Genomic DNA, 22,548 nt, shown 5'->3' on the forward strand with positions numbered 1-22,548 from the left:
AACCACCACCACCCTGTGGGTCGATGCAAGGCCAGAACTGGGGACTAGGGAGTACTGAGGCCCAATGGCCTTGACATACTTCCATTGTTTGCGGGCTACATTATACGAGACAGAAATACTTCCATTGTATTTTTTTTGATACAAGTATTTATTTTTTTAAATACATTGGAAGTTCCTGGAGGGAAGGACTGATGGTTTGTGTACTAGTTTGTCAGAGCACAGAATACCAACAATTAAGCAGGGACACAAATCTTTCCAGGTCATTGAAGAGAGATGCAGTAGGAAGCATATATCATGCTAATAACCTAGTTAGCTCTCACAAAAGTTTGTTCTGTCCCTCTTTTGACACCTGCCAGCTACACTCTCATGTCTTATTGGCTGCAGAAGTGACCAAACAAAAAACTGTCAATGATGAAAGTTTGCTGGAACAAACATAGCTCTGTTCTAATCTAGTGGAACGAGGGACACACAGGCTATGGTGTGTTTTAAAATGGAAAAGAGCTGTCTAATAACGTCCCAAAGAGGGACAAGTCAACTGCAGGTCAAATATCAATGTGATTGATATCTCGGACTTGGAGTTGCCTGACAACTGATAACTTCCTAATATCGATGCCGTAAAGCCAAACTTGCAGTGATGAAATTTTGCTGAAATAGACCATCCCCATCTGTGTTCTAATCTAGTGGTTGAGGGAAGTGTAAGCTATGTCTTCGAGTGGTCTAAAAACGTCCGGAAACCGTCAAAAGGTCTAAAACCAGACAAACTAGTCAACTGCAGGCCATACAGAGGACAGCAAAAATCAATCTGAATTTTCTCCAACTCTCTCAATCTTCCTGGACTTGGGTTTAAGTGTCCAACAAAATGCTCTTTGAGAGCAGCTTGCCTGTGATGCCTTTGAAGGCCCTCAATGAATCACGAAGGACGTTTCACAGGGCATCAAGGCCTTAAGGCCACGGCCCATAAACAGACAGACTGAGAGCTCCATTACAAGGTCATTTTCAGTAGGGTAAGCAACCAAAAATGTTTTGCAATGGGAAATGAAAATGAGTTTTCCTGTTTCAGTGCGTTTTCTTCGGTTACGTCCAGCATGGAGAAAACAAGGTAACACTTAATGTTAAGGGGACCTTATTACAGTGTAATTACACCGTAACAAGTATTGTAATTCATCGTAATTAATTCATAGTTACACTAATAGCAAGACGTAACTGGTGGTAATTGCAGTCTGTAATTACAGAGGTGTAACAACGAGTGCTTGTTACGATGCTTGTTACAAACATAAAAGTTTACGATTAGCACCATATTTCAGCCTGCACAAATCACGTGATAGGTGTCAGCCAATTGAAAACTTACCACCTCAATCACACAACTCTGCAATAAAGAGCTCTGCAGTCTGATATCCAGGCCCAATGGCAAAAACAGGTTCACATCAAATAATACTGTTAATTATGCATTTAACAATGGGCAAATTACTTTAACCATCAATAATATATATATTTTTTTACACGTTAACTTCTTGGTGACAGGGGGCAGTATTTTCACGTCCGGATGAAATGCATGCCCAAATTCAACTGCCTGCTACTCATCCCCAAAAGATAAGATATGCATATTATTAGTAGATTCGGATAGAAAACACTCTGAAGTTTCTAAAACTGTTTGAATCATGTCTATGAGTATAACAGTACTTATGTAGCAGGCGAAACCCAGAGAAAAAAACATTCAGATTTTTTTTGAGGTCACTCTCTTTTCAATGGGTTTTCATTCAGATTTCTAAGGGGCCTTCTTGCAGTTCCTACCGCTTCCACTGCATGTCACCAGTCTTTAAAAATTGGTTGAGGTTTTTTAGCCCTGTTCAAAACGAGGGACACTTCAAGTGTATTGTTTGTTAGAGGCGCGAGACCAGAAAGGTAGCGTCAGTTTGTTTTCTTCCTGTATTGAACACAGATCATCCCGTCTTCAATTTTATTGATTATTTACTTTAAAAAATACCTAAAGATGTATTACAAAAGTAGTTTGAAATGTTTTGGCAAAGTTTACAGGTAACTTTTGAGATATTTTGTAGTCGCGTTGCGCAAGTTGGAACCGGTGTTTTTCTGGATCAAACGCGCCAAATAAATTTACATTTTGGATATATATCGACGGAATTAATCGAACAAAAAGGACCATTTGTGATGTTTATGGGACATATTGGAGTGCCAACAGGACAAGCTCGTCAAAGGTAAGGCATGATTTATATTTTTATTTCTGCATTTTATGTTGCGCCTGCAGGGTTGAAATATGCTTTACGCTCTTTGTTTACGGAGGTGCTATCTGTAGATAATAGCATTGTTTGCTTTTGCCGAAAAGCCTTTTTTAAATCTGACATGTTGGCTGGATTCACAACACGTGTAGCTTTAATTTGGTATCTTACATGTGTGATTTCATGAAAGTTGGATTTTTATAGTAATTTATTTGAATTTTGCACGCTAGCCCACATATCCCAGAGAGGTTCATAAACAGTTATGGTTCAAATTGTGAGATAGTAATTAGTGTTTGTTTCTGTCTCATTGTAAAACATGTAGAATGGCATGCAATTAGCTATATACAGTAGCTGCACATTTTCCTCTCTGTCCCATGGCAATATATGTAGAATTGCAAGAAATTACCTTTAAAAATTGGGAATTCTCTCAGCCTCATTGACAAATGTGTAGAATAGCATTGGATTAGCTATAACACTGCACATTTGTTTCTCTGCCCCATGGTAATATGCAACATTTTCTCTCAGCGTCATGTCAAAATGTGTAAAATAGCATGAGATTAGCTACAGTATATTAGCTAGATTTCCCCCCCCCCCCGCAAAAAAACTGTTGGACGCCACTGATTCACAGGTAGGTAATTAGAGCCTATTGAGCCACACAGCGCATCTGTCCACAAGAGATTACAACCTTGTGATAGTTACTACTGAATGGATGCAGCTGAGAAGAAACTAAGCAGTCAGTCTGTCTGGTGAGAAGGATGTCTGCCACATATCACGTCTGAGGTGTTAAATTGCTCTTTCGCTTCCAGTTCTGTCTTTCACATGAATTGTTGACATAGATACTTATCATTTCACTCACAGATTCACTAAATGCCTTGTGTTCTGGTGTGTAGTGCTCACTGTACACATGCTAATAACCAGCTGGGGGGGAAATCCCCTCCAAAGATGGTTTCTAGTAACTCTTGTCAGATTTTTAAGTAGGCTACTTACTGATAAATCCCATTTGAGAAATCTGCATATTGCTGTGTGTGTTTCTGGATTCTGCTTGGATTTGGTGACATTGCAACATTTCCTCATTATTATTCCTCATTATAAGAAACACATGCACGCAGGCACACACACACACACACACACACACACACACACACACACACACACACACACACACACACACACACACACACACACACACACGCACACACACACACACACACACACACACACACACAAACACTGTTGAGATTATCCATAACAAGTCTTACCTCCGTAGAAACCAGGTTCCCCTCCGAAGACAGATGCATCTGGAAGAGAGTCAAGAGGGAGGGGGAGACAAGGCAGGTCAGCATGTTCATTTAGAAAATCCATTACAGATCCTCTATCTTTTTTTTGCAGATTGGAGAAAGCAAACGAATAACAATCTCTCCAGTGCCATTGCTGAAAGCTCCTCCACCATGCACCTGTCTGGTTAAAAGCCTCCTCTCCTACCCAGCCTCCCGACACAAGCCTATACCTAAGCTACTCCCATGGCGTGCTGCACTGCTTGTCCCCAAACCTTTCGGTCCGCTCCCGACTACCCAACCTGGCACAACCCTGCCACTTGCCCATTCTCACCCGAGCTTCGGTCACCGCTCCAGCACACACTTACATTATACCCGCACACATGCACCCCAAAAATCTGAGGGGACACAAAGTAAATGCGGATGGGTGGTCAATTTAGAATTTTTTTAAACACCTGAAACAACCTTTTCCTGCTGTCTGTATCGTCCTGACTGGTGATTTTTTTTTATTTTTATAAACAAAATATGCTTCTTTGCATCGCTGCTAAAATCGGGGTAAACGGAATGTGAGCATTATTCAATACATTTGGTTATTTCTTGCTTTTCTAAAGTCTACCAACCTTGCCAGCAGGCATGCTAGCTAAGATAGCTACTCTAACTTGATTAATAGCTTAAAATGGCTCTTTGGTAGCTAGTTATGAGGTTGGGAGTTTGGGAACCTATTTGGGCTAGCTAAAGCCTAATTCGTAAAATTGCTTGGTAACTAGTAGTATTAAAGAGATACAACAAAAAATATATTTACTGTGTATAGTGCATATATTTATTAAATAGGACAAATCTGAGCCCCTGTGCCTCCTATGGGCATGACGCCTCTGCGCTGCTATGCATTTAGATTGGTATTACTTGGATTTTATTGTTCTCATTGTAGCTTATTTTATCGTAGCTTATGCATATTTGTGATTCGTATGCAACCTCAAAGGCATAACATTTTAGATCTGAGTCTTAGAAAAGTTTCTATGGTTATTTCTTATGTTGATTGATAGGATGTAAATGAACATGTTGCTGTTGCTATTGTCCACCATTGACTCTTACACTGAGGATGATGCATTTAGGGCCTGATGCCCCAACCATGTCTCTGGACTGTATGTAGCTTTTGAAATACACTACACTACACGAAAACGACCAAAAGTATGTGGACACCTGCTCATTGACTGTCTCATTCCAAAATCATGGGCATTAATATGGAGTTGTCGACCCCCCCCCCCCTTTTATAACAGCCTCCACTCTTCTGGGAAGGCTTTCCACTAGATGGTGTAACACTCCTGCGGGAACTTGCTTCCATTCAGCCACAAGAGCATTAATGAGGTCGGGCACTGATGCTGGGCGATTAGACCTGGCTCGAAGTTGGCGTTCCAATTAATCCCAGAGGTATTTGTTGGCATTGAGGTCAGGGCTCTGTGCAGGCCAGTCAAGTTCTTCCACACCGATCTCAACAAACCATTGCTGTATGGACCTCGCTTTGTGCACAGGGGCATTGTCATGCTGAAACAGGAAAGGGCCTCCCCCAAACTTTTGCCACAAATTTGGAAGCGCAGAATCATCTAGAATGTCATTGTAAGTTGTAGCGTTAAGATTTCCCTTCACTGGAACTAAGGAGTCTAACCCGGACCATTATCCCTCATCCACCAAACTTTACAGTTGGCACTATGCATTCAGGCATGTAGCGTTCTCCTGGCATCTGCCAAACCCAGATTCGTCCGTCAAACTGCAAGATGGAGAAGGGTGATTCATCACTCCAGAGAACGCGTTTCCATTTTATGAAGCTCCCGAAAAACAGCACTTGGCGGTCTGTGAGCTTGTGTGGCCTACCACTGAGCTCTTCAGTAAGGCCATTCTCCTAATAATGTTTGTTTATGGCGATTGCATGGCTGGGCACTCGATTTTACACCCATGTCAGCAACGGGTGTGGCTGAAATAGCCAAATTCACCAATTTGAAGGGGTGTTCACATACTTTTGTATACGAAGTATGTTGTGTTAAAGACTCTGGTTCCTCTGGACAAGGTTTTCCCCAGGGGTACGCGCAATGCCATCGGGGGTATGAAAAATAAAAATGTGATTCACATTTCAAATTAAAATTAAAACAATCTTCACATTCTCAAACAGTACATTTATATATTCCAACGGGGCTATACATTTGGGTGAGTTTTTTTTCTTGCCTGAGTAGCCTCGTTTCACTGCCAAAAATAAAATTAAACCATCTAGCGTTCAGCGAAATAACACAATGTCAAATACAGGTAGCCTAGTCAAATAATGAACATCCATTCACATTAACCGTTACTCTCTTGCGGGAAAACTTCAGTCTTGCGCAGACATTTAGAAACTAAACATGACAATTTGAAAAATAAGCCACGAGAGTTTAATGAGCGAGAATAAAGACAATTTTTGAGTAGTAAGACATGTATAAAAGCAACAGATACCATTAATAAGAAGGGGCTCGAAGCGTCTGATATGGTGAGCTACTGAGTGGCTAGGTGTCACGTTCGTTATAAGGATAGGACCAAGGCGCAGCGTGGTATGCATACATTCTTTTTTATTTAAAGAATGAAGACCGAACAAACCAACAAAATGTGAAGCTATACGAATAGTGCAGACAGGCAACTAAACATAGAACAAGATCCCACAAACACCAAAGGGAAAATGGCAACCTAAATATGTTCCCCAATCAGAGACAACGATTAACAGCTGCCTCTGATTGGGAACCATATCAGGCCACCATAGACATACAAATCACCTAGATCTACAAAAACAATAGACATACAAAAAACCCTAGACAATACAAAAACTAGCGTACACACCCTAGTTACACCCTGACCTAACCAAAATATAAAGAAAACAGAGATATCTCAGGTCAGGGCAAGCCCCATACTATTGTGGAGGACTTCATTCTTCCTGCTGCCGCAGATATGGCTGGGACACTGCTGGGGGAAAAGGCCCCAAAAACTATATAGACAATGACTTCATAAAACAAAACTGTTTCACGACACATCAGTGACATGGCAGGAGATGTTTTGAAACAATTACTCCTTCGCATACAAGCCAGTGAATTCTACGCGTTACAGCTGGATGGGTCAACAGACGTGGCGGGCCTGGCACAGTTCCTGGTATATGTTCGTTATGTTTAGGGGGGGTCAGTTAAGGAAGACATCCTCTTCTGGAAACCAGGACAACGTGAGAGGATATTTTTAAATTACTAGACAGCTTTGTGACATCAAATAGACTTTGGTGGTCAGGATGTGTTGGTATCTGTACTGATGGTGCAAAAGCCATGACAGGGAGACATAGTGGAGTGGTAATGCGCGTGCAGGCAGTTGCTCCCGACACCACTTGGGTACACTACAGCATCCACCCAGAGGCTCTTGCTGCCAAGGGAATGCCTGACAGCTTGAAATATGTTTTGGACACTACAGTGGAAATTGTTCACTTTGTTAAAATAAGGCCCCTGAATTCGTGTATTTTATGCATTATGCAATGATATGGGCAGCACCATGTAATGCTTTTACAACATACAGAAGTGCGCTGGTTATCAAGGGACATGTTTTTTTTTTAATTGTGAGACAAGCTTAAAGTTCTCTTTTACTGACCATAATTTTCACTTGTCTGATCGCATGCATTATGAGTTTCTCACACGACTGGACTATCTGGTTTTTTCTCACCTGAATGATCAGAATCTAGGATTATAGGGACTCTTCGCAACTATATTCAATGTGCGGGACAAAATTGAGGCTATGAAATTAACTCAAGCTTAGGGACAATGTCATATGTGATATAGCGAACCACCTGGGTGAGCTGGGTGCGCAATTACGCAGGTACTTTGCCAAAACAGATGACACAAACTACTGGATTCGTTATCCCTTTCATGCCCTGCCTCCAGTCCACTTACCGATATCTGAACAAGAGAGCCTCATCGAAATTGCAACAAGCGGTTCTGTGAAAATGTTATTTCATCAGGAGCCACGGCCAGATTTCTGTATTGGGCTGCGCTCAGTGTATCTGCGCTTGGCAAATCGCGCTGTTAAGACTCTTCGCAACCACATACCTGTGTGAGAGTGGATTCTCGGCCCTCACTAGCATGAAAACTAAATACAGGCACAGACTGTGTGTGGAAAATGATCTAAGACTGAGACTCTCTCCAATACAACCCAACATTGCAGTTATGTGCATCCTTTCAAGCACACCCTTTTTATTAGCCTGTGGTGAGATATTCACCATTTTTGATGAACAAATAAAGTTTTATATGTAAGATGGCTAAATAAAGAGCATAATTATTGATTATTATTAGGTCCTATAAGAGCTCTGTCACTTCCCACGAGCTGTTTAATAAATGTATCGTATACTGTAGTGTGTGTGTGGAAGGCTGACAATGATGGCAAAAAAATAATAATTGAGAGTGTGCTGACCCTGGTGCAAGAGGGGGTACGCAGCTGGAGGTTGAATGTTTGAAGGGTTACGGGACTATACAATTTTGGGAAGCACTGCTCTGGACTATAGTTCTAGTACTGTTTGTGAATCTAAATGTTTTACCGTCAGGAAATGTGCAATCTAACCCAGGTCCTGACAGTTCTACCCCATCTGAATTAAATAAATCTTATTGCAATAATTGATCTTGTGAATATCTGGATAAAAAACGCAGGCCCAGATGTATTTATGCTTTCTGAAACCTGCCTCTGAAAATCTAGCGCTGACAAAGACATTGTAACCATCAACGCCAATGTCAAATCTGAAAGTGTGCTTATGGGTGACCTGAACATAGACTGGTTGACATCCAGCTCTGACCAACTCAAGAATCTATGCATTTACCTATAATCTTACTCAGATCCTTAACAATGTAACAAGATTGAATGCAAAGTGTCCTCTGAAATCCTCTTTGATTGATCTTATTTCAACCAACACTCCACATTGTTTTAATGCTGCTGGTGTAACTGATATAAGTGATCACTGTGCTGCTGCCTGTGTAAAGGATGGTAACATTCCTAAACTACCTCCGTGTATCATCATGAAAAGAAACTGGAAGCAGTTTGAAACTCAGGTTTTTTTTACATTATGTTTTGAATATTGCCTGTAATAGAGTTGAATTCGTCCCTGATGTTGAATTAGCTTTTTCTTACTTCCACAAAGCATTCCAGGAAGTATGCAACAAGCATGTCCATTAAAATAATACAGAATTAAGTGCAGATTCCTTGGTTCTCAGATGACCTAAAGCAAGAAGGTCTGATTCAGCTGATGATTGGATGGCTTTTAAATGCCTTCAGAATCAGGGTGTGGCTATGACCCCGAAAGTTGAAAGCAGACCACGACCTCAATTCTCCCGCTGATAATCTGAATAATCCTTCCAAATTTGGCAAGTAGTGAATGGTTTAGAGTGTAAACAAGAAGCACAGCTCCCTAAACAATTGCTGGTTGACTCACAGGTGGTAATTTATGCAGGCAGATTTTCTTGATTAGTTCTCATCATTAGTTGATAGGGTTAAAAGGTTAACATGAGCACCCTGTGAAATGCTCGCCCTATTCTGTCTCAGAGGTGAATAGAGCCCTGAGAGCAATTAATGTTTTTAAAAATCCCCTGGCCCTGATGATCTAGGCCCCCGCCTACTACAATTAGCTGCAGACATCATTGCTCCCCCTTTAACATGCATCTTTAACCTCACCATAGAACGTAATGAAATCCCCAAGTTGTGGAAATCAGCATTTGTACTACCTCTTTTGAAAGGAGGTTGTCCCACTCTACTGAATAACTATCGGCCCATATCTAAATAGTCTGTTCTGGCAAAGGTATTGGAGTCCTTAGTCAATAAGCAGTTTAAGGCACACCTCCAGGAAAATAGTATTTTGAGTAGTACGCAATCATTTTTCAAGTCTAGCCACAGCACCTTTTAGGGTTTTGAATGATATTCACTGGATATTCACTGCCCTGGATAATAAGCTGCATTGTGTATCTGTATTCATAGACTTGTCAAAAGCATTTAACACTGTGGACCATACTGTCTTGGTGCAGAATTTGAAGTGTATTGGGATTACTTGTCATGCTCTGGAGTGGTTTGAGAACTACCTGTCAAAGGCAGATGGTTGTAAGTCAGACACCGTAGAGTTGTGCTCGGGTGTGCCTCAAGGATACATATTAGGTCCCCTGCTGTTTATTATCTATATTAACAACATTGGGAGACATTGAGACAGCTGATGTAAATTTTTATGCAGATGACACTGTTCTCTATTCAAGTGTCAGCAGTTTAACTTTGGCTTCTGAAAAAGCTCAAACAGCTTTTAACATCAATAGAATTGGTACGATTTGAAGCTTGTTCTGAATTCCTCTAAAACAAAATGCACTGTATTTTCCAATAATAAACACAAAAAAAACATAGAATTACTACTTTGGAAGGATATTCTATAGAGCAAGTAAAAATGTACAAATATTTGGGAGTTTGGGTGGATGAGAAGTTGAGCTTCACCACTCGAAACTTCTTAAAGCATTTCACTGTATTCGGCGCATGTGACAAATACAATTTGATTTGAACCTTGTCAGGAAACTCAAGCTGCGTGTTGGGTTTTATTACCGGCACAAAGCTTGTTTACCTTTGCCGCCCGAAAATAGTTGATTCGTTGTACTTTTCTCTCTGTGTTGGACTATGGTAATACTATTTATGCACAAGCCTCAAGCTTTACATTGACGGCTCTTTACTCTGTGTATCATGCAGCCCTTTGTCTTGTCACCAATCAGAGAGGTCTAACTCACCATTGTGATCTCTACAGTGCTGTCGAGTGAACATCACTAGCAACCCTCAGGCTTAAAGAGTGACACATTCTTATTTATAAGGCCATTTTAGTAAAATGTTCCATTTCATCTATCCTCCTTTCTACCTCAAAATGAAAACACATTCAAGCTCAGATCTCAATCTTGTTTCATGCCAACAGTCCCAAAAAGTTTTACTGATCATAGAAAAAGGTCCTTTCATTACTCAGCCCCCTGGTCTTGGAATTCCTTCAAAGCCAACATAAAAACCCCAGGACCTGGTGTCCCTGGAGGAGTTCAAAGGACAAATAGATGAACAGAATTGAGATAATGCCAAGAGTGTGTAAAGCTGTCATCAAGGCAATGGGTGGCTACTTTCAAGAATCTAAAAAGATATTTTGATTTGTTTAACACTTTTTTGGTTACTACATGATTCCATATGTGTTATTTCATAGTTTGATGTCTTCACTATTATTCCACAATGTAGAAAATAATAAAAATAAAGAAAAAACCCTTGAATGAGTAGGTGTGTCCAAACTTTTGACTTGTACTGTAGCTTTTTCTAGTTTTCACCCGATATCACTAGTTTGCATTGCTTTATATAAGGAAGCTTGTTGTTTTACTTTATACACTACACACACACACACACACACACACACACACACACACACACGCACACGCACACACACACACACACACACTGTTTGTTTGCTGTTGTATTTGTGCTGTTGCCAGTGTCTTCTGTCTCTGTTTTGTTTTACATAGTTTAAAATGGTTTTTATCCCCCGTCCCCAAAGGAGGCCTTTTGCCTCTTGCCAGGCCGTCATTGGAAATAAGAATTTGTTCTTGTTTGACTTGCCTGGATAAATAAAAGGTTAAATAAAAAATATTAAGATCAACAGTGTGCTGGAGTTTCCTTCTATTCAGCATATTCATCCATCACTGTTGAGAGAAAACAGCAAGGTTAATATTGCAGCAAGTTAAACTTCTCACCGCCCCCAATCTATATACAGCACATACTGTCACCGGCTTTCTATCTACCCTATCTCCCCTTCTGTACGAAGCAAGGGGTTAAAGGTGACATTGCTATACATTGCAAGCTGACCGAATGATGCTTGCAGTGACATTCGACTTGTCTTTTGAATACACTGCTCCATACATTTCTGTCTCTGTTGCATTATGGAATGTGTGACAATCACGGGGATTGGGCATTGACAGACGTGTACTGAAGGCTACAGACTAGGGCCATGTAAACAATCACACTGAGATGAGAGATTTCTCTCTCCCATCTTCAACATGGTCAGCTTGGGTTTGATGTGATGAAGGAAATATATAAATCTGCACACTGTAGAATGATGCTGCAGTTTCATTGTGCAAATATATTTCGGGCTCGAGTTGGATGTCACATCATGTAACATGACATGAGACATACAGTACTGAGGCATTGTCCAATAAGAGCCTTAGTAGGGTGGAGAATCAGCTGGTCAACAGCAAAGAAATGAAATTACTAGAACGGACTTTCCTATTCAAGTCAATGTTCTGTGATGGACTCTGTCCCTTCTAGTGACTCTACTTCTATGGTCAACAACAATTATCAGACCTCTGCCCAAAGAGACAGTAGCCATCTCCTTCTCCACGGTCTTGACTATGTTGTAGTTTACGTAACTACAACAACGACATTACATTAATCATCAGGCTAACTTCCTCCTTGTTGGCTCTCAACGGCTATGTCAAAGCGATGTCCCTTAGCCATAGGGATGACCCATTTATGCATGCTGGTCTGTTGTTGTGTTTCAGAAGAGGCCGGATCAGGCAGGCATACAGCACAACGTGATTAGCTGGGCCAGGCACACACAAACACACCCTGTTGTCATTGCCTTCGGGTGAAGTCGAAGCATGACTCACACACCTCTTCCTATGAACAAACGTAATCTCCACTATCCCAATCTGTTTGAAGGATATGTGTTGGGAAGTAGTGAGAACGCCAGAGTACAAACAACACATTCTTTGCTTCAGCTGAATTGAAATCTAAACTTCTGAAGGGGTTTTCTGGGGTTACACAACACAGACAGGTCATTTTCAGCCCTGCTCTCTTCTATCTGCCTGCACATGCAGTGGATAGTTGCTAGACCTTGGCTGCATCCCAAAAAAGTAGCAATTCAATGAACAGACACATTCTATTTCTCCTGCAGTTGAACTGAAGATGAGACCGTTACCCTTTTTCACACTACCGTGCCGGCCCAAACTAACCTGTGCTAGCTAGCGCTGATATTTTTAGTAGTTCCAGCAACTACGGGGACTGCATAACTAGGCCAGCGCAGTACCGCTTGGTTTGGCTCGGCTCAGTACGGCTCAGTAGTGTGAAAATCCCTAGAGTGTGATTACCATACGAAACTCACCCGTGGAGGGGAAAGTGAGGGACAGGAGGAAAAGGAGGAGCACAGTGAGGTGCAGCATGTTGCTCTGATTAGAACCTCCTGAGGTGATGCTTAGAACCACGGCTGATGACGAAACATTAGCAGGACAGGCTGCTTTTCCTGCAAGAGAGACAGAGAGTGGAGAGATGTAAAATTGCAGAATAATGGAACAACACATTGCACCACTAAAATAAGACAGTAACGTTGCATCACGTAGCCCATTACTTTCTTCATTACTTTACCTCATTAAATCAAGGATTAACCAACAGCAGTTCGGACCAGAAGGTATTAATACACTTTGGCAGCCATTTTTTTTAAAGGACTTCTTCAACCCCTAAATATAATAGATATTCTGATGGCAATCATATTTTGGTAATTGCTGTGATAGCTGAGCAGTTCAAACTTGCAGTGACATTGCTCTGATTAAGCAGCTTAACCCAGCAGTGTGAAATTCTCATTGGCCAATCAGGGGGAAGTCAAAATAAAACGAATGAGCATGGACATGAAGGAACAGTTTAAAGGAATATTACCGTGTAATAAGATTAATACGCTTGCCCCTTTTTGGCATCAGGCGAAGGAGCTATTTCAGTGTTTCAATCTAATACACTTCAAGATAAGAGCAAATATGTGAACCCGATTCAGGAAACTAGGCATATGTCGCAAGTCACGACTTCACATGAGAGCTGTTTGAACGTTTTTGTTTTGGCAGAAATGCCTTCTCGAACAAGTGAACTTTCATGTGTCTTAATATCAAATATTATACGCCATCTGTACATACGAGTAAAATTGTTAAATTACGATTTTTATTTGGATTTAATATAATGGACATAGTCCAAATTGGTCAAGTGAAATGAAAAAAATTACTTGTTTAAAAAAATAAATTAAAAAAAAACATGGAAAAGTGGTGTGTGTATATGTATTCACCCTTTTGCTATGAAGCCCCTAAATAAGATCTGGTGCAGCCAATTACCTTCAGAAGTCACATAATTAGTTAAATAATGTCCACCTATGTGCAATCTAAGTGTCACATGATCTATCTCAGTATATACAGTTGAAGTCGGAAGTTTACAAACACTGAGGTTGGAATCATTAAAACTCATTTTCAACCACTCCACACATTTCTTGTTAACAAACTATATTTTTGGCAAGTCGGTAAGGACATCTTCTTTGTGCATGACACAAGTAATTTTTCCAATAATTGTTTATTATTTCACTTATAACTCACTTTATCCCAATTCCAGTGAGTCAGAAGTTTACTGACACTAAGTTGACTGTGCCTTTAAACAGCTTGGAAAATGCCAGAAAATGATGTCATGGCTTTAGAAGTTTCTGATATGCTAATTGACATCATTTGAGTCAATTGGAGGTGTACCTGTGGATGTATTTCAAGGCTTACCTTCAAACTCAGTGCCTCTTTGCTTAACATCATGGGAAAAAGAAAATAGAAAAAATTGCAGACCACCACAAGTCTGGTTCATCCTTGGGATCAATTTCCAAATGTCTGAAGGTACCACATTCATCTGTACAAACAATAGTACGCAAGTATAAAAACCATGGGACCATGCAGCCGTCATACCACTCAGGAAGGAGAAGCGTTTTGTCTCCAAGAGATGAACGTACCTTGGTGTGAAAAGTGCAAATCAGTCCCCGAACAACAGCAAAAGACCTTGTGAAGATGCTGGAGGAAACAGGTACAAAAGTATCTGTATCCACAGTAAAACGAGTCCTATATCGACATAACCTGAAAAGCCACTCAGCAAGGAAGAAGCCACTGCTCCAAAATCGGCATAAAAAAAGCCAGACTACGGTTTGCAACTGCACATGGGGATAAAGATCGTACTTTTTGGAGAAATGTCCTGTGATCTGATGAAACAAAAATAGAACTGTTTGGCCATAATGACCATCGTTATGTTTGGAGGAAAAAGGGGGGATTCTTGCAAGCTGAAGAACACCATCCCAACCGTGAAGCACGGGGGTGGCAGCATCATGTTGTAGGGGTGCTTTGCTGCAGGAGGAACTGGTGCACTTCACAAAATAGATGGCATCATAACGGTGGAAAATTATGTGGATATATTGAAGCAACATCTCAAGACATCTGTCAGGAAGTTAAAGCTTGGTCGCAAATGGGTCTTCCAAATGGACAATGACCCCAAGCCAGGTGCACGGTGTTTCCTCCGACACATTGGTGTGGCTGGCTTCCGGGTTGGATGCGCGCTGCATTAAGAAGCAGTGCGGCTTGGTTGGGTTGTGTATTGGAGGACGCATGACTTTCAACCTTCGTCTCTGCCGAGCCCGTACGGGAGTTGTAGCGATGAGACAAAATAGTAGCTACTAAACAATTGGATACCACGAAATTGGGGAGAAAACTGGCTTTTTTTTTTATATATAAAAAAAGAAAAGCCAAACCAGCTCTGCTAGGCCAGGTAAAATGGTCAGAGAGGGGTGTTCCCTCATTATGTGTCTGGAAGTAACGTTCGCTAGCCAATGCTAGCCAGTTAGCTTGGGTGCTTGACTGTAGTTGTAAAGTCAGAGCTTTCGGAACAACCCTACTTATTGGCCAGAGCGTCCAGTGTGTGCTCTGAACCCAAAACCACAGAGCAATAGGGTTAGTAATTTTCAGTGAGCTGTTCTATCTCTCTTAGATGTCTGGAAGTAGCTGGTTATAACGAGATGGGTGGGGCTAAGGCCTAAGAGGGTGTGAACAATGCTGAACGGGTGTAGACAAAGAAGGGCTCTCCAATAGTAGTACCAAAACGTTGAAAGACGTTTTCTCAAAAGTGAGTTAACAAGTTGATCACCTTTCAAAGCAGAATTACTGTCCCATTGTTTCCTCAAATGCAGTGTATCATATACCATTTTGTAGAGTCTCTACTTTAAGCAAATGTAAAAAAACTGAAATTCAAATGTTTCTACATAAGACCGAATCCAGGTGGTGAGTCACATATGGTAACACTTTTACTTGACACCCAGCACCATAACACGTTATGACAAGGTCATAACCATGTCATAATATGTCATAACAGCAGACATAACTTGTCATAACCTGTTATAATATGGTCATAACATTGATGAAGGGGAGGAGAATGATTTTTAAGTCTTGCAACAATTGAGACATGGATTGTGTATGTGTGCCATTCAGAGGGTGAATGGGCAAGTTGGATTTTTCACGCTCATCAGTTTCCTGTGTGCATAAAAAATGGTCCACCACCCAAAGGACATCCAGACAACGTGACACAACTGAAGCATTGGAGTCAACATGGGCCAGCATCCCGGTGGAACACTTTTGACACCTTGTAGAGTCTATGCCCTGACAAATTGAGGCTGTTCTGAGGGCAAAGGGCTTGAGTGAATCAATTGACTACATGTCATAACCTACAAATGAACAGCACCAGTCATGCCCAGTAAGACAACTCTGGAACATTCAGTACTAGTATCCTTTCCACTATTCATGTCATTGGCCCTGAACAACAGTACTGATCATGTCAGCCTTCTAGGTACCACAGCAGGAGACCAGCTCCCTGTCCTCCCTAACAGGTCGACAACACCATGATTGACAGGTCCATGGTTGTCACTAGCAACCACCCTCCCTAAGTGCTGTTTTAGCTGAACACTCAGTCACTATGTGTCCCCCAGAGTCAGAGACTACCTGGAGCGTACTGTGACATGATCAACCCATCGCCAAGGAAACACAATATGACAAGCAACAGCTGTTTCAGCAACACTCTAGAATGCGCTACTTACAGACAGTGGAACAGCAGAATAGAACAGCATCTTCCTGGTTTCCCTGGAGACGTCTGCCATAGCGACAGACAGGCTCAGGTAATGATGCTCATCCCAAGGCACTAGGCAGGATTCATGAAACACCACCAGGGGTTTAAAAACAATGGATTGCATGCTGGTTCATCAGATAATAAAAGCATTTGTATTGTTATCAATAATGTTGAATTAGATACGGATTTCTAAGCATCAAATACACACTTTTCTACTTTAAAAGTACCAAACGGGCACTTGAAATGCTGACACTTGAAAATCGACTAATAATAACATAAATCAGAAACAATTAATCAGACAATCGATTTGTATACCGAGCTAATGACCTATTAGCATGAAATGTCAGAGTGTCTTCAGCAAGGGTTGGAACCAAAATGAATCCTTTCGTTCTGAGCAGAATCATCATTTTGTTTCCACTGTTCTGACCAACAAAACACATTTTCTGAACTGGTTCGAACCAACAAAAATACTAAAGGTTTATATAGTTCCTTTCTGTTCCTTTTTAAATCTCTGAAATGTTTCCCATGCTTGTAAAATGACAGTTCTGTTCCGGAACAGTATAGATCACTTTCGTGAAAATTGTTTTTTCAAGTTTTTCTGTTCTGTTCCCTGAACTGGTTCCAACACACACATAACATAACATAATGTCTGAGCTTTGCAGCTGGAGAAACGAAACACATAGGGGATTTCGTCTCTGCTGCGCTCGTATCCTAGCAACACATTTGAAAGGGAGCAATTGTGTGTTTGCAGGGGCCTTTTGTGACCGTGGATAAAAACCATGCAAACTCTAATTTTAGTCCGGAACGCCATTGTTGTTGGAGACCTAGGCCTGTATTAATAGTCTTAAAGTAGGATCTAAGATCAGGTTTCACTCCCACTCTGAGACAGTTCATGAATACAGTTTGATCCAGAACCAGGTCATTAATTCCAGGCCCACAACAACCCAGAGACTCTCATACGCCGCAAACAGGATCCTCATTTTAACAGCATTATTAAGTTGTGAATCATGAATGAATTTAAGAAGTGCACCTAGGAGAGGATATGCAGAGGCAGATTCTAGAATAGATCTATCAAATATATATCTCACATAGACCTATTACAGCCTGGATAGTTGTTGGTCCCTCAAATTCATTTCAACATTTAAGCAGATACCTGAGTGCCCGGGCACCTGTCTTTCTTTTTCTACGATAGGTGTACTTGGGTATGTATCACAGTATGAGCTAGAATCAAAGAGTCAGCAGAGGAGCAGCAGACTGGGTAGTGAATCTAATAATCAGTAGTAATATGGTCTCTTCAGGCTCCAATTTCCTCTATTGTACCAGTCTGAATGCACCTGATGAAGGAAACTCACTTATCACACTAAATCACCAGCCAGAGGGTCAGGGACGCGACAGCCAGGCCTCAAGGCCCTTTCTCATCCTCTATAAATCACACCTTGAACATTATCATCAGACTCACGCACGGGCACAGACACGTCATTACTGCATGTGGTCAGATTTCCGGGCTGGGTCTCTCATCGTGACTTTCTGGTGTGAAATCCTGAGATTTACTTAAGGATCCCTTATGCCGTACAAGGATTTCAATTCAGATTCGGTGATCTTCTTAGATTTTTTTACTTTCACACTCCAGTAACCAATAACATTAGCTATGGTTTAACAAGACTCCCCACCCCCACCATTGAACCCCACACCCCCCACCCCAGGGCATCCGCTGGTGCAGAGCGACCCCCCCCCCCCCCCCCACGCCCCTTTTTTCCTCCGCTTGGTCTACTCTAAGCCACATAATAGAGGGTGGGAGGTGGGGTGTTTATGGTTTATGAGGACATCAGCCCTTATCAGCTTAGTCAAAGCCAAGGAGGGGGAGGGTAGGGGGGGGATATATGAGTTGTAAACTGCACAAACAAGATGTTCTTCCCTATGAGAGAGAGAGATATATAGAGAGGGATCAGATTTCAACTAATCCTGTGATAGAGGATGCCACAAGAAGAGGTTTAAACAGGATGGGTCTCAATCAGAAAGGGAGTGAGTGACCACTGGGGTCAAAGTTTATAGCGAGACATTCTTTGTTTATGAACGGACCACAAACGTATTCAATGTGGTCCCCTTGCTACTTGCTATTGTACATGTTTGTCAAGAATGTATGTTGGTCCTCACACATGAGAGGAAGTTGAGAATGGCCAGTATATATATATATATATAGAACATTATTGTGTGGTCATTCTGAGAACATTTTGTCCAAATGCTGCAGAGAATGTATAACGAGAAAAAAAGAAAGAAGGAGACTTACAGTATATTGATTGGACTGAATTGCAAGTAGAGAAACGGTGTCAAGCTGTGCATACTAATAACATGGTTGTGAGGCTGCAGAGTCTTACAAACCAGTAGTCTGAGTGTAAGAACATTATGCTTCAATTCTTTTGATCGGAAGGGTCTGTCGATCATTCCCCACAGTGTTTACCCCACTAGTGTTGATTTACATTTGGTTGAGTAGTCAGTAGAATTCAACATTTATTCAATTCTAATTCAATATGTCACTGGATTTAGGTTAAAAGTTGATGTGGAAATAATGTTTAGTCAGCCATTTTCTGTCTAATAGGTACCTACTGTAGTGTACACCATCAGCCAAAAGCATGTTGATGTTGAATCACTGCTTTTCAACTATTCACATTTAAAAATGTGTCAGAGAAAGTATTACAACAGTGTTGTTGTACTCCATTCTGGTCTCAGTCTTTGTTGCATGGCATAGCCTTCCCCTATGAATTAATTATCAAAAAGAATTGACATGTGAATATAAAATGAGCAACAGCTGATAAAAATGTGGCCTCCATAATCTACATCACTCCAATTCAGCCTTGATACTGTAAGGGGTGAAGGCAATTTCTGACCTCAACCGCATAACTTCTGACCGCATCCACACAACTGCTTAGAGGCTTTAAATTGCTTCCCTTGTTTCCCGACACTGCTTCCCATCCTGTAGCATAGGGAAGCTTCTCCATTGTTTACCCTATATTCATTCAAATAAATGATTGCCACCACTGCAACAAATAATGTAATTATATATTTAAAGAAATATTTCTGCCGAGACGCGCTTTTAAATGGATAGACTTACATTTTAAATGGATAGGCTCAATAAATGGAAGTCTATGGGAACAGCTAGCATGTCATGGCGCTAACGCTAGTAGCAATCCATGCAAAAGTACTTTGCAGTAGCTCCAGTGATAGTTTGGTAAGAGGACAGATAAGACAAAGAAATATGATGGTAGATAAAGTAATAAACCTAATACACAAACTCAAGAACTGGATTGATTAATGATTTCATTGGCACATTCATAACAGCTGCTTTATAAAAACCAAGTGTAGGCTATTACTAGCCTGTGGCACAGTATGGTACACATCCCACTGACTAGGCTACTGAAAATAATGCCCCAAACAGAAGGCGTAGTATCGTGACGCAATCCCATCGTAGACAGCCCAGACATGCTTGGTTCTCTGTGTCACTCAGTCTCTTCAGTCTCCACTTGTCACGCTAATGTGATGTAAGCTATTTATCCGGCTCTCCCAGTCAACATAATGCCTTTTCGGGTCACAAAGGCTACACACAGCAGCTGACCTGTATATCAATAACACCAGCACACAACCATTCCTATAACGCATGCCAAAGCATTCAAGCTTAATGCTAGCCTAGGCTATACATAAATCCCGTAACCCTATGCATGCTCTACAGTCAGTAGCACAGTAGCACAGCTTCGCCCTAAGTCATAGCGGTTGACTCCTCTTTTTGGAAGCGTCAAGAATACCAGCGTGTTGGAATTTCCGTTCTATTACGTAGACTCCTCTAAGGGCAACACAAAGCAATGCTGTTTCGAAAAATAGAGTATCTGATTTTCTCAATCTATCTATCAGTGAAGTCATGACTCGAAGTATAGAATATCAAGCCTTTCAAGTTCTTGAAATGTCACTAACCAGGAATCTGAGTAACTGGTACGTGATAATATATATTTTTTTATGTATGAGCCAATTTCACTGCTAAAGATTTTGCTGGACTGGAGTGAGGTAATAATTTAAACCTATATACGGTCCATTCATGATTCATCTCGTATATGGTATTAACTGTCTCATCACCATGGAGACACAGTTCTTTGTTCACTTGAACTTTCTCTACTGATGATGCTCCCATTGGTTCTTACTGTTCCCACTCGCACATACAGTGAGCTCCGAAAGTCTTGGGACTGTGACAAATGTTTTGTTGTTTTGGCTCTGTACTGAAATGAAACAATGACGATGAGGTTAAAGGGCAGACTGTCAACTGTAATTTGCGAGTATTTAAAAAAAATCTAAATCGGGTGAACCAAAAGTATTGGGACAAATCCACTTATTCACTTAAGTTTAATATTTGGTCCCATATTCTTAGCACGCAATGATTACATCAAGCTTGTGACTCTACAAACTTGCTGGATGCATTTGCTGTTTGTTTTTGTTGTGTTTCAGATTATTTTGTGCCCAATAGAGATTAGTGTCAAATAATTTATTGTGCCATTTCGGAGTAAATGTTATTGTAAATAAGAATAGAGTGCTTCTTTATTCACTTGACCTTTCTCTTGGTTCTTACAGTTCCCACTCACAATTAACTCTGTAATCATGTCTATTAAATGTCGGACAGGGGGTAAATGGCTGTGCGGTACATTTTCTTCCACAGGGCTAATCACTGATAAGTGTAATGTGAACTGGGATGAACTTTCAATCCGGTAGTCACACACGCATGTACCCGCATGTGCACACACACGGACGACACACACACATGGACGCACACACGCATGCGCGGTCCAGATCAGTAACCCATGGGTATCGAGGTGTTGTATCGAGGTGTTGTATCGAGGTATTGACTTGAGGTATGGAAAGATTTCCATTATAAACCCAAACATGATTAATGAGCTTAAGGCAAAATGTCAAAAGGAGGACTGAACTCTCAGAGGAAAAAGGCACACAGCTCAATTACTTTAAGCCACCTCTGGTCTGAGAAGATAGCAGCTAAGTGGTCTCCATAGAATAGTATAGGATAGCAGTGACAAGCATCAGGCCCAAAACACAATAGACATCTTAACCCCTACACTCACCAGTAACTACGGGTTCATCCAACACAAATAACTAATCAGTAGCTAAGAATGACACATCAACAGATGGATCGGTGCTTCCAGACAGATATACTTTAGGTGCATAGTCCCAGACCACAATCAGGAAGAGTTATGTTGAAGACTAATACAAAAGTGTAAAGAAATAGGAACTTCAAAACTACAAAAATGTTGTCTAATGCATCATACATGTCTAGAATAGAAAGAATAGAAAATAAATACGTAATTTTTCCAAGAGGGGCCTTAAGTGATGTTATGAAAATATTGAACATTACTGTGCAATGAATCCCAGAGAGGGCGTCAATACCATTTACATTAGCCGGCTAAACCGAGACAAACAATAAACAGATGAATCTATGTCGAGGCTTCCGAGTGCCTAGTCCCATTCATTACATTATTGGATTAAAGGGAATGAATTCAACATTAGGCCACAGATTAACTTTGCATAAACCACAGAGAGAGAAAACCGTTTAACAGAATAATAAAATAAGCCACGAGCATTCTGCTTAATTATATTTAGTCCTTCAGAGGGGTTACATTCATTGGTGCGATGAATATCCATATCCATAACCTACAATAACATATGAGTCATTATCCTGGACCTGAAAATAACCAGGATACAAAATAAGAGTGGAAAACCATCTGCTGTAGCCACCTCATTCCTTTTTGAAGGAGGACTGTGTCATAACTGTGTGTGTGTTTGTGTGTGTGTGTGTATGTGTTCATATGTGAGCGTGCTTGTTCGTGTGTGCCTGCGTGTGTTCATATGTGAGCGTGCTTGTTCGTGTGTGTGCATACAGCATGTGGTTTCTTGCTTGTTTGTGAGAAAACGAACCTACTTAGCAGCCCGTGTCGCTACCATCCTCTCAAACGGGCCTTTCCTGCCAACTGTCCTATAAATCCTTCGCTCCATTGTCTGTCTCACAAATGAGCGCAGCA

At 41.1% G+C, this 22,548-nt stretch overlaps 1 protein-coding gene across 3 annotated transcripts in view; it reads right to left on the reverse strand.

Moving 5' to 3' along the window:
• Positions 1-22,548, reverse strand: part of LOC109889651 (contactin-1a) — a 135,607-nt gene that overhangs the window by 47,195 nt on the left and 65,864 nt on the right. For all 3 annotated transcript variants that reach the window (XM_031823153.1, XM_031823152.1, XM_031823154.1), the window contains exons 2-3: positions 12,693-12,830; positions 3,494-3,532 (exon numbers count right to left, since the gene is read on the reverse strand). In XM_031823153.1, the coding sequence (XP_031679013.1) occupies positions 3,494-3,532; positions 12,693-12,750 (97 nt within the window). In that variant the 5' untranslated portion in view covers positions 12,751-12,830. The remainder of the gene's footprint in view (positions 1-3,493; positions 3,533-12,692; positions 12,831-22,548) is intronic.

This window comes from Oncorhynchus kisutch, linkage group LG4 (genome assembly GCF_002021735.2).
Source record: "Oncorhynchus kisutch isolate 150728-3 linkage group LG4, Okis_V2, whole genome shotgun sequence".
Classification (NCBI taxonomy): Eukaryota; Metazoa; Chordata; class Actinopteri; order Salmoniformes; family Salmonidae; genus Oncorhynchus; species Oncorhynchus kisutch.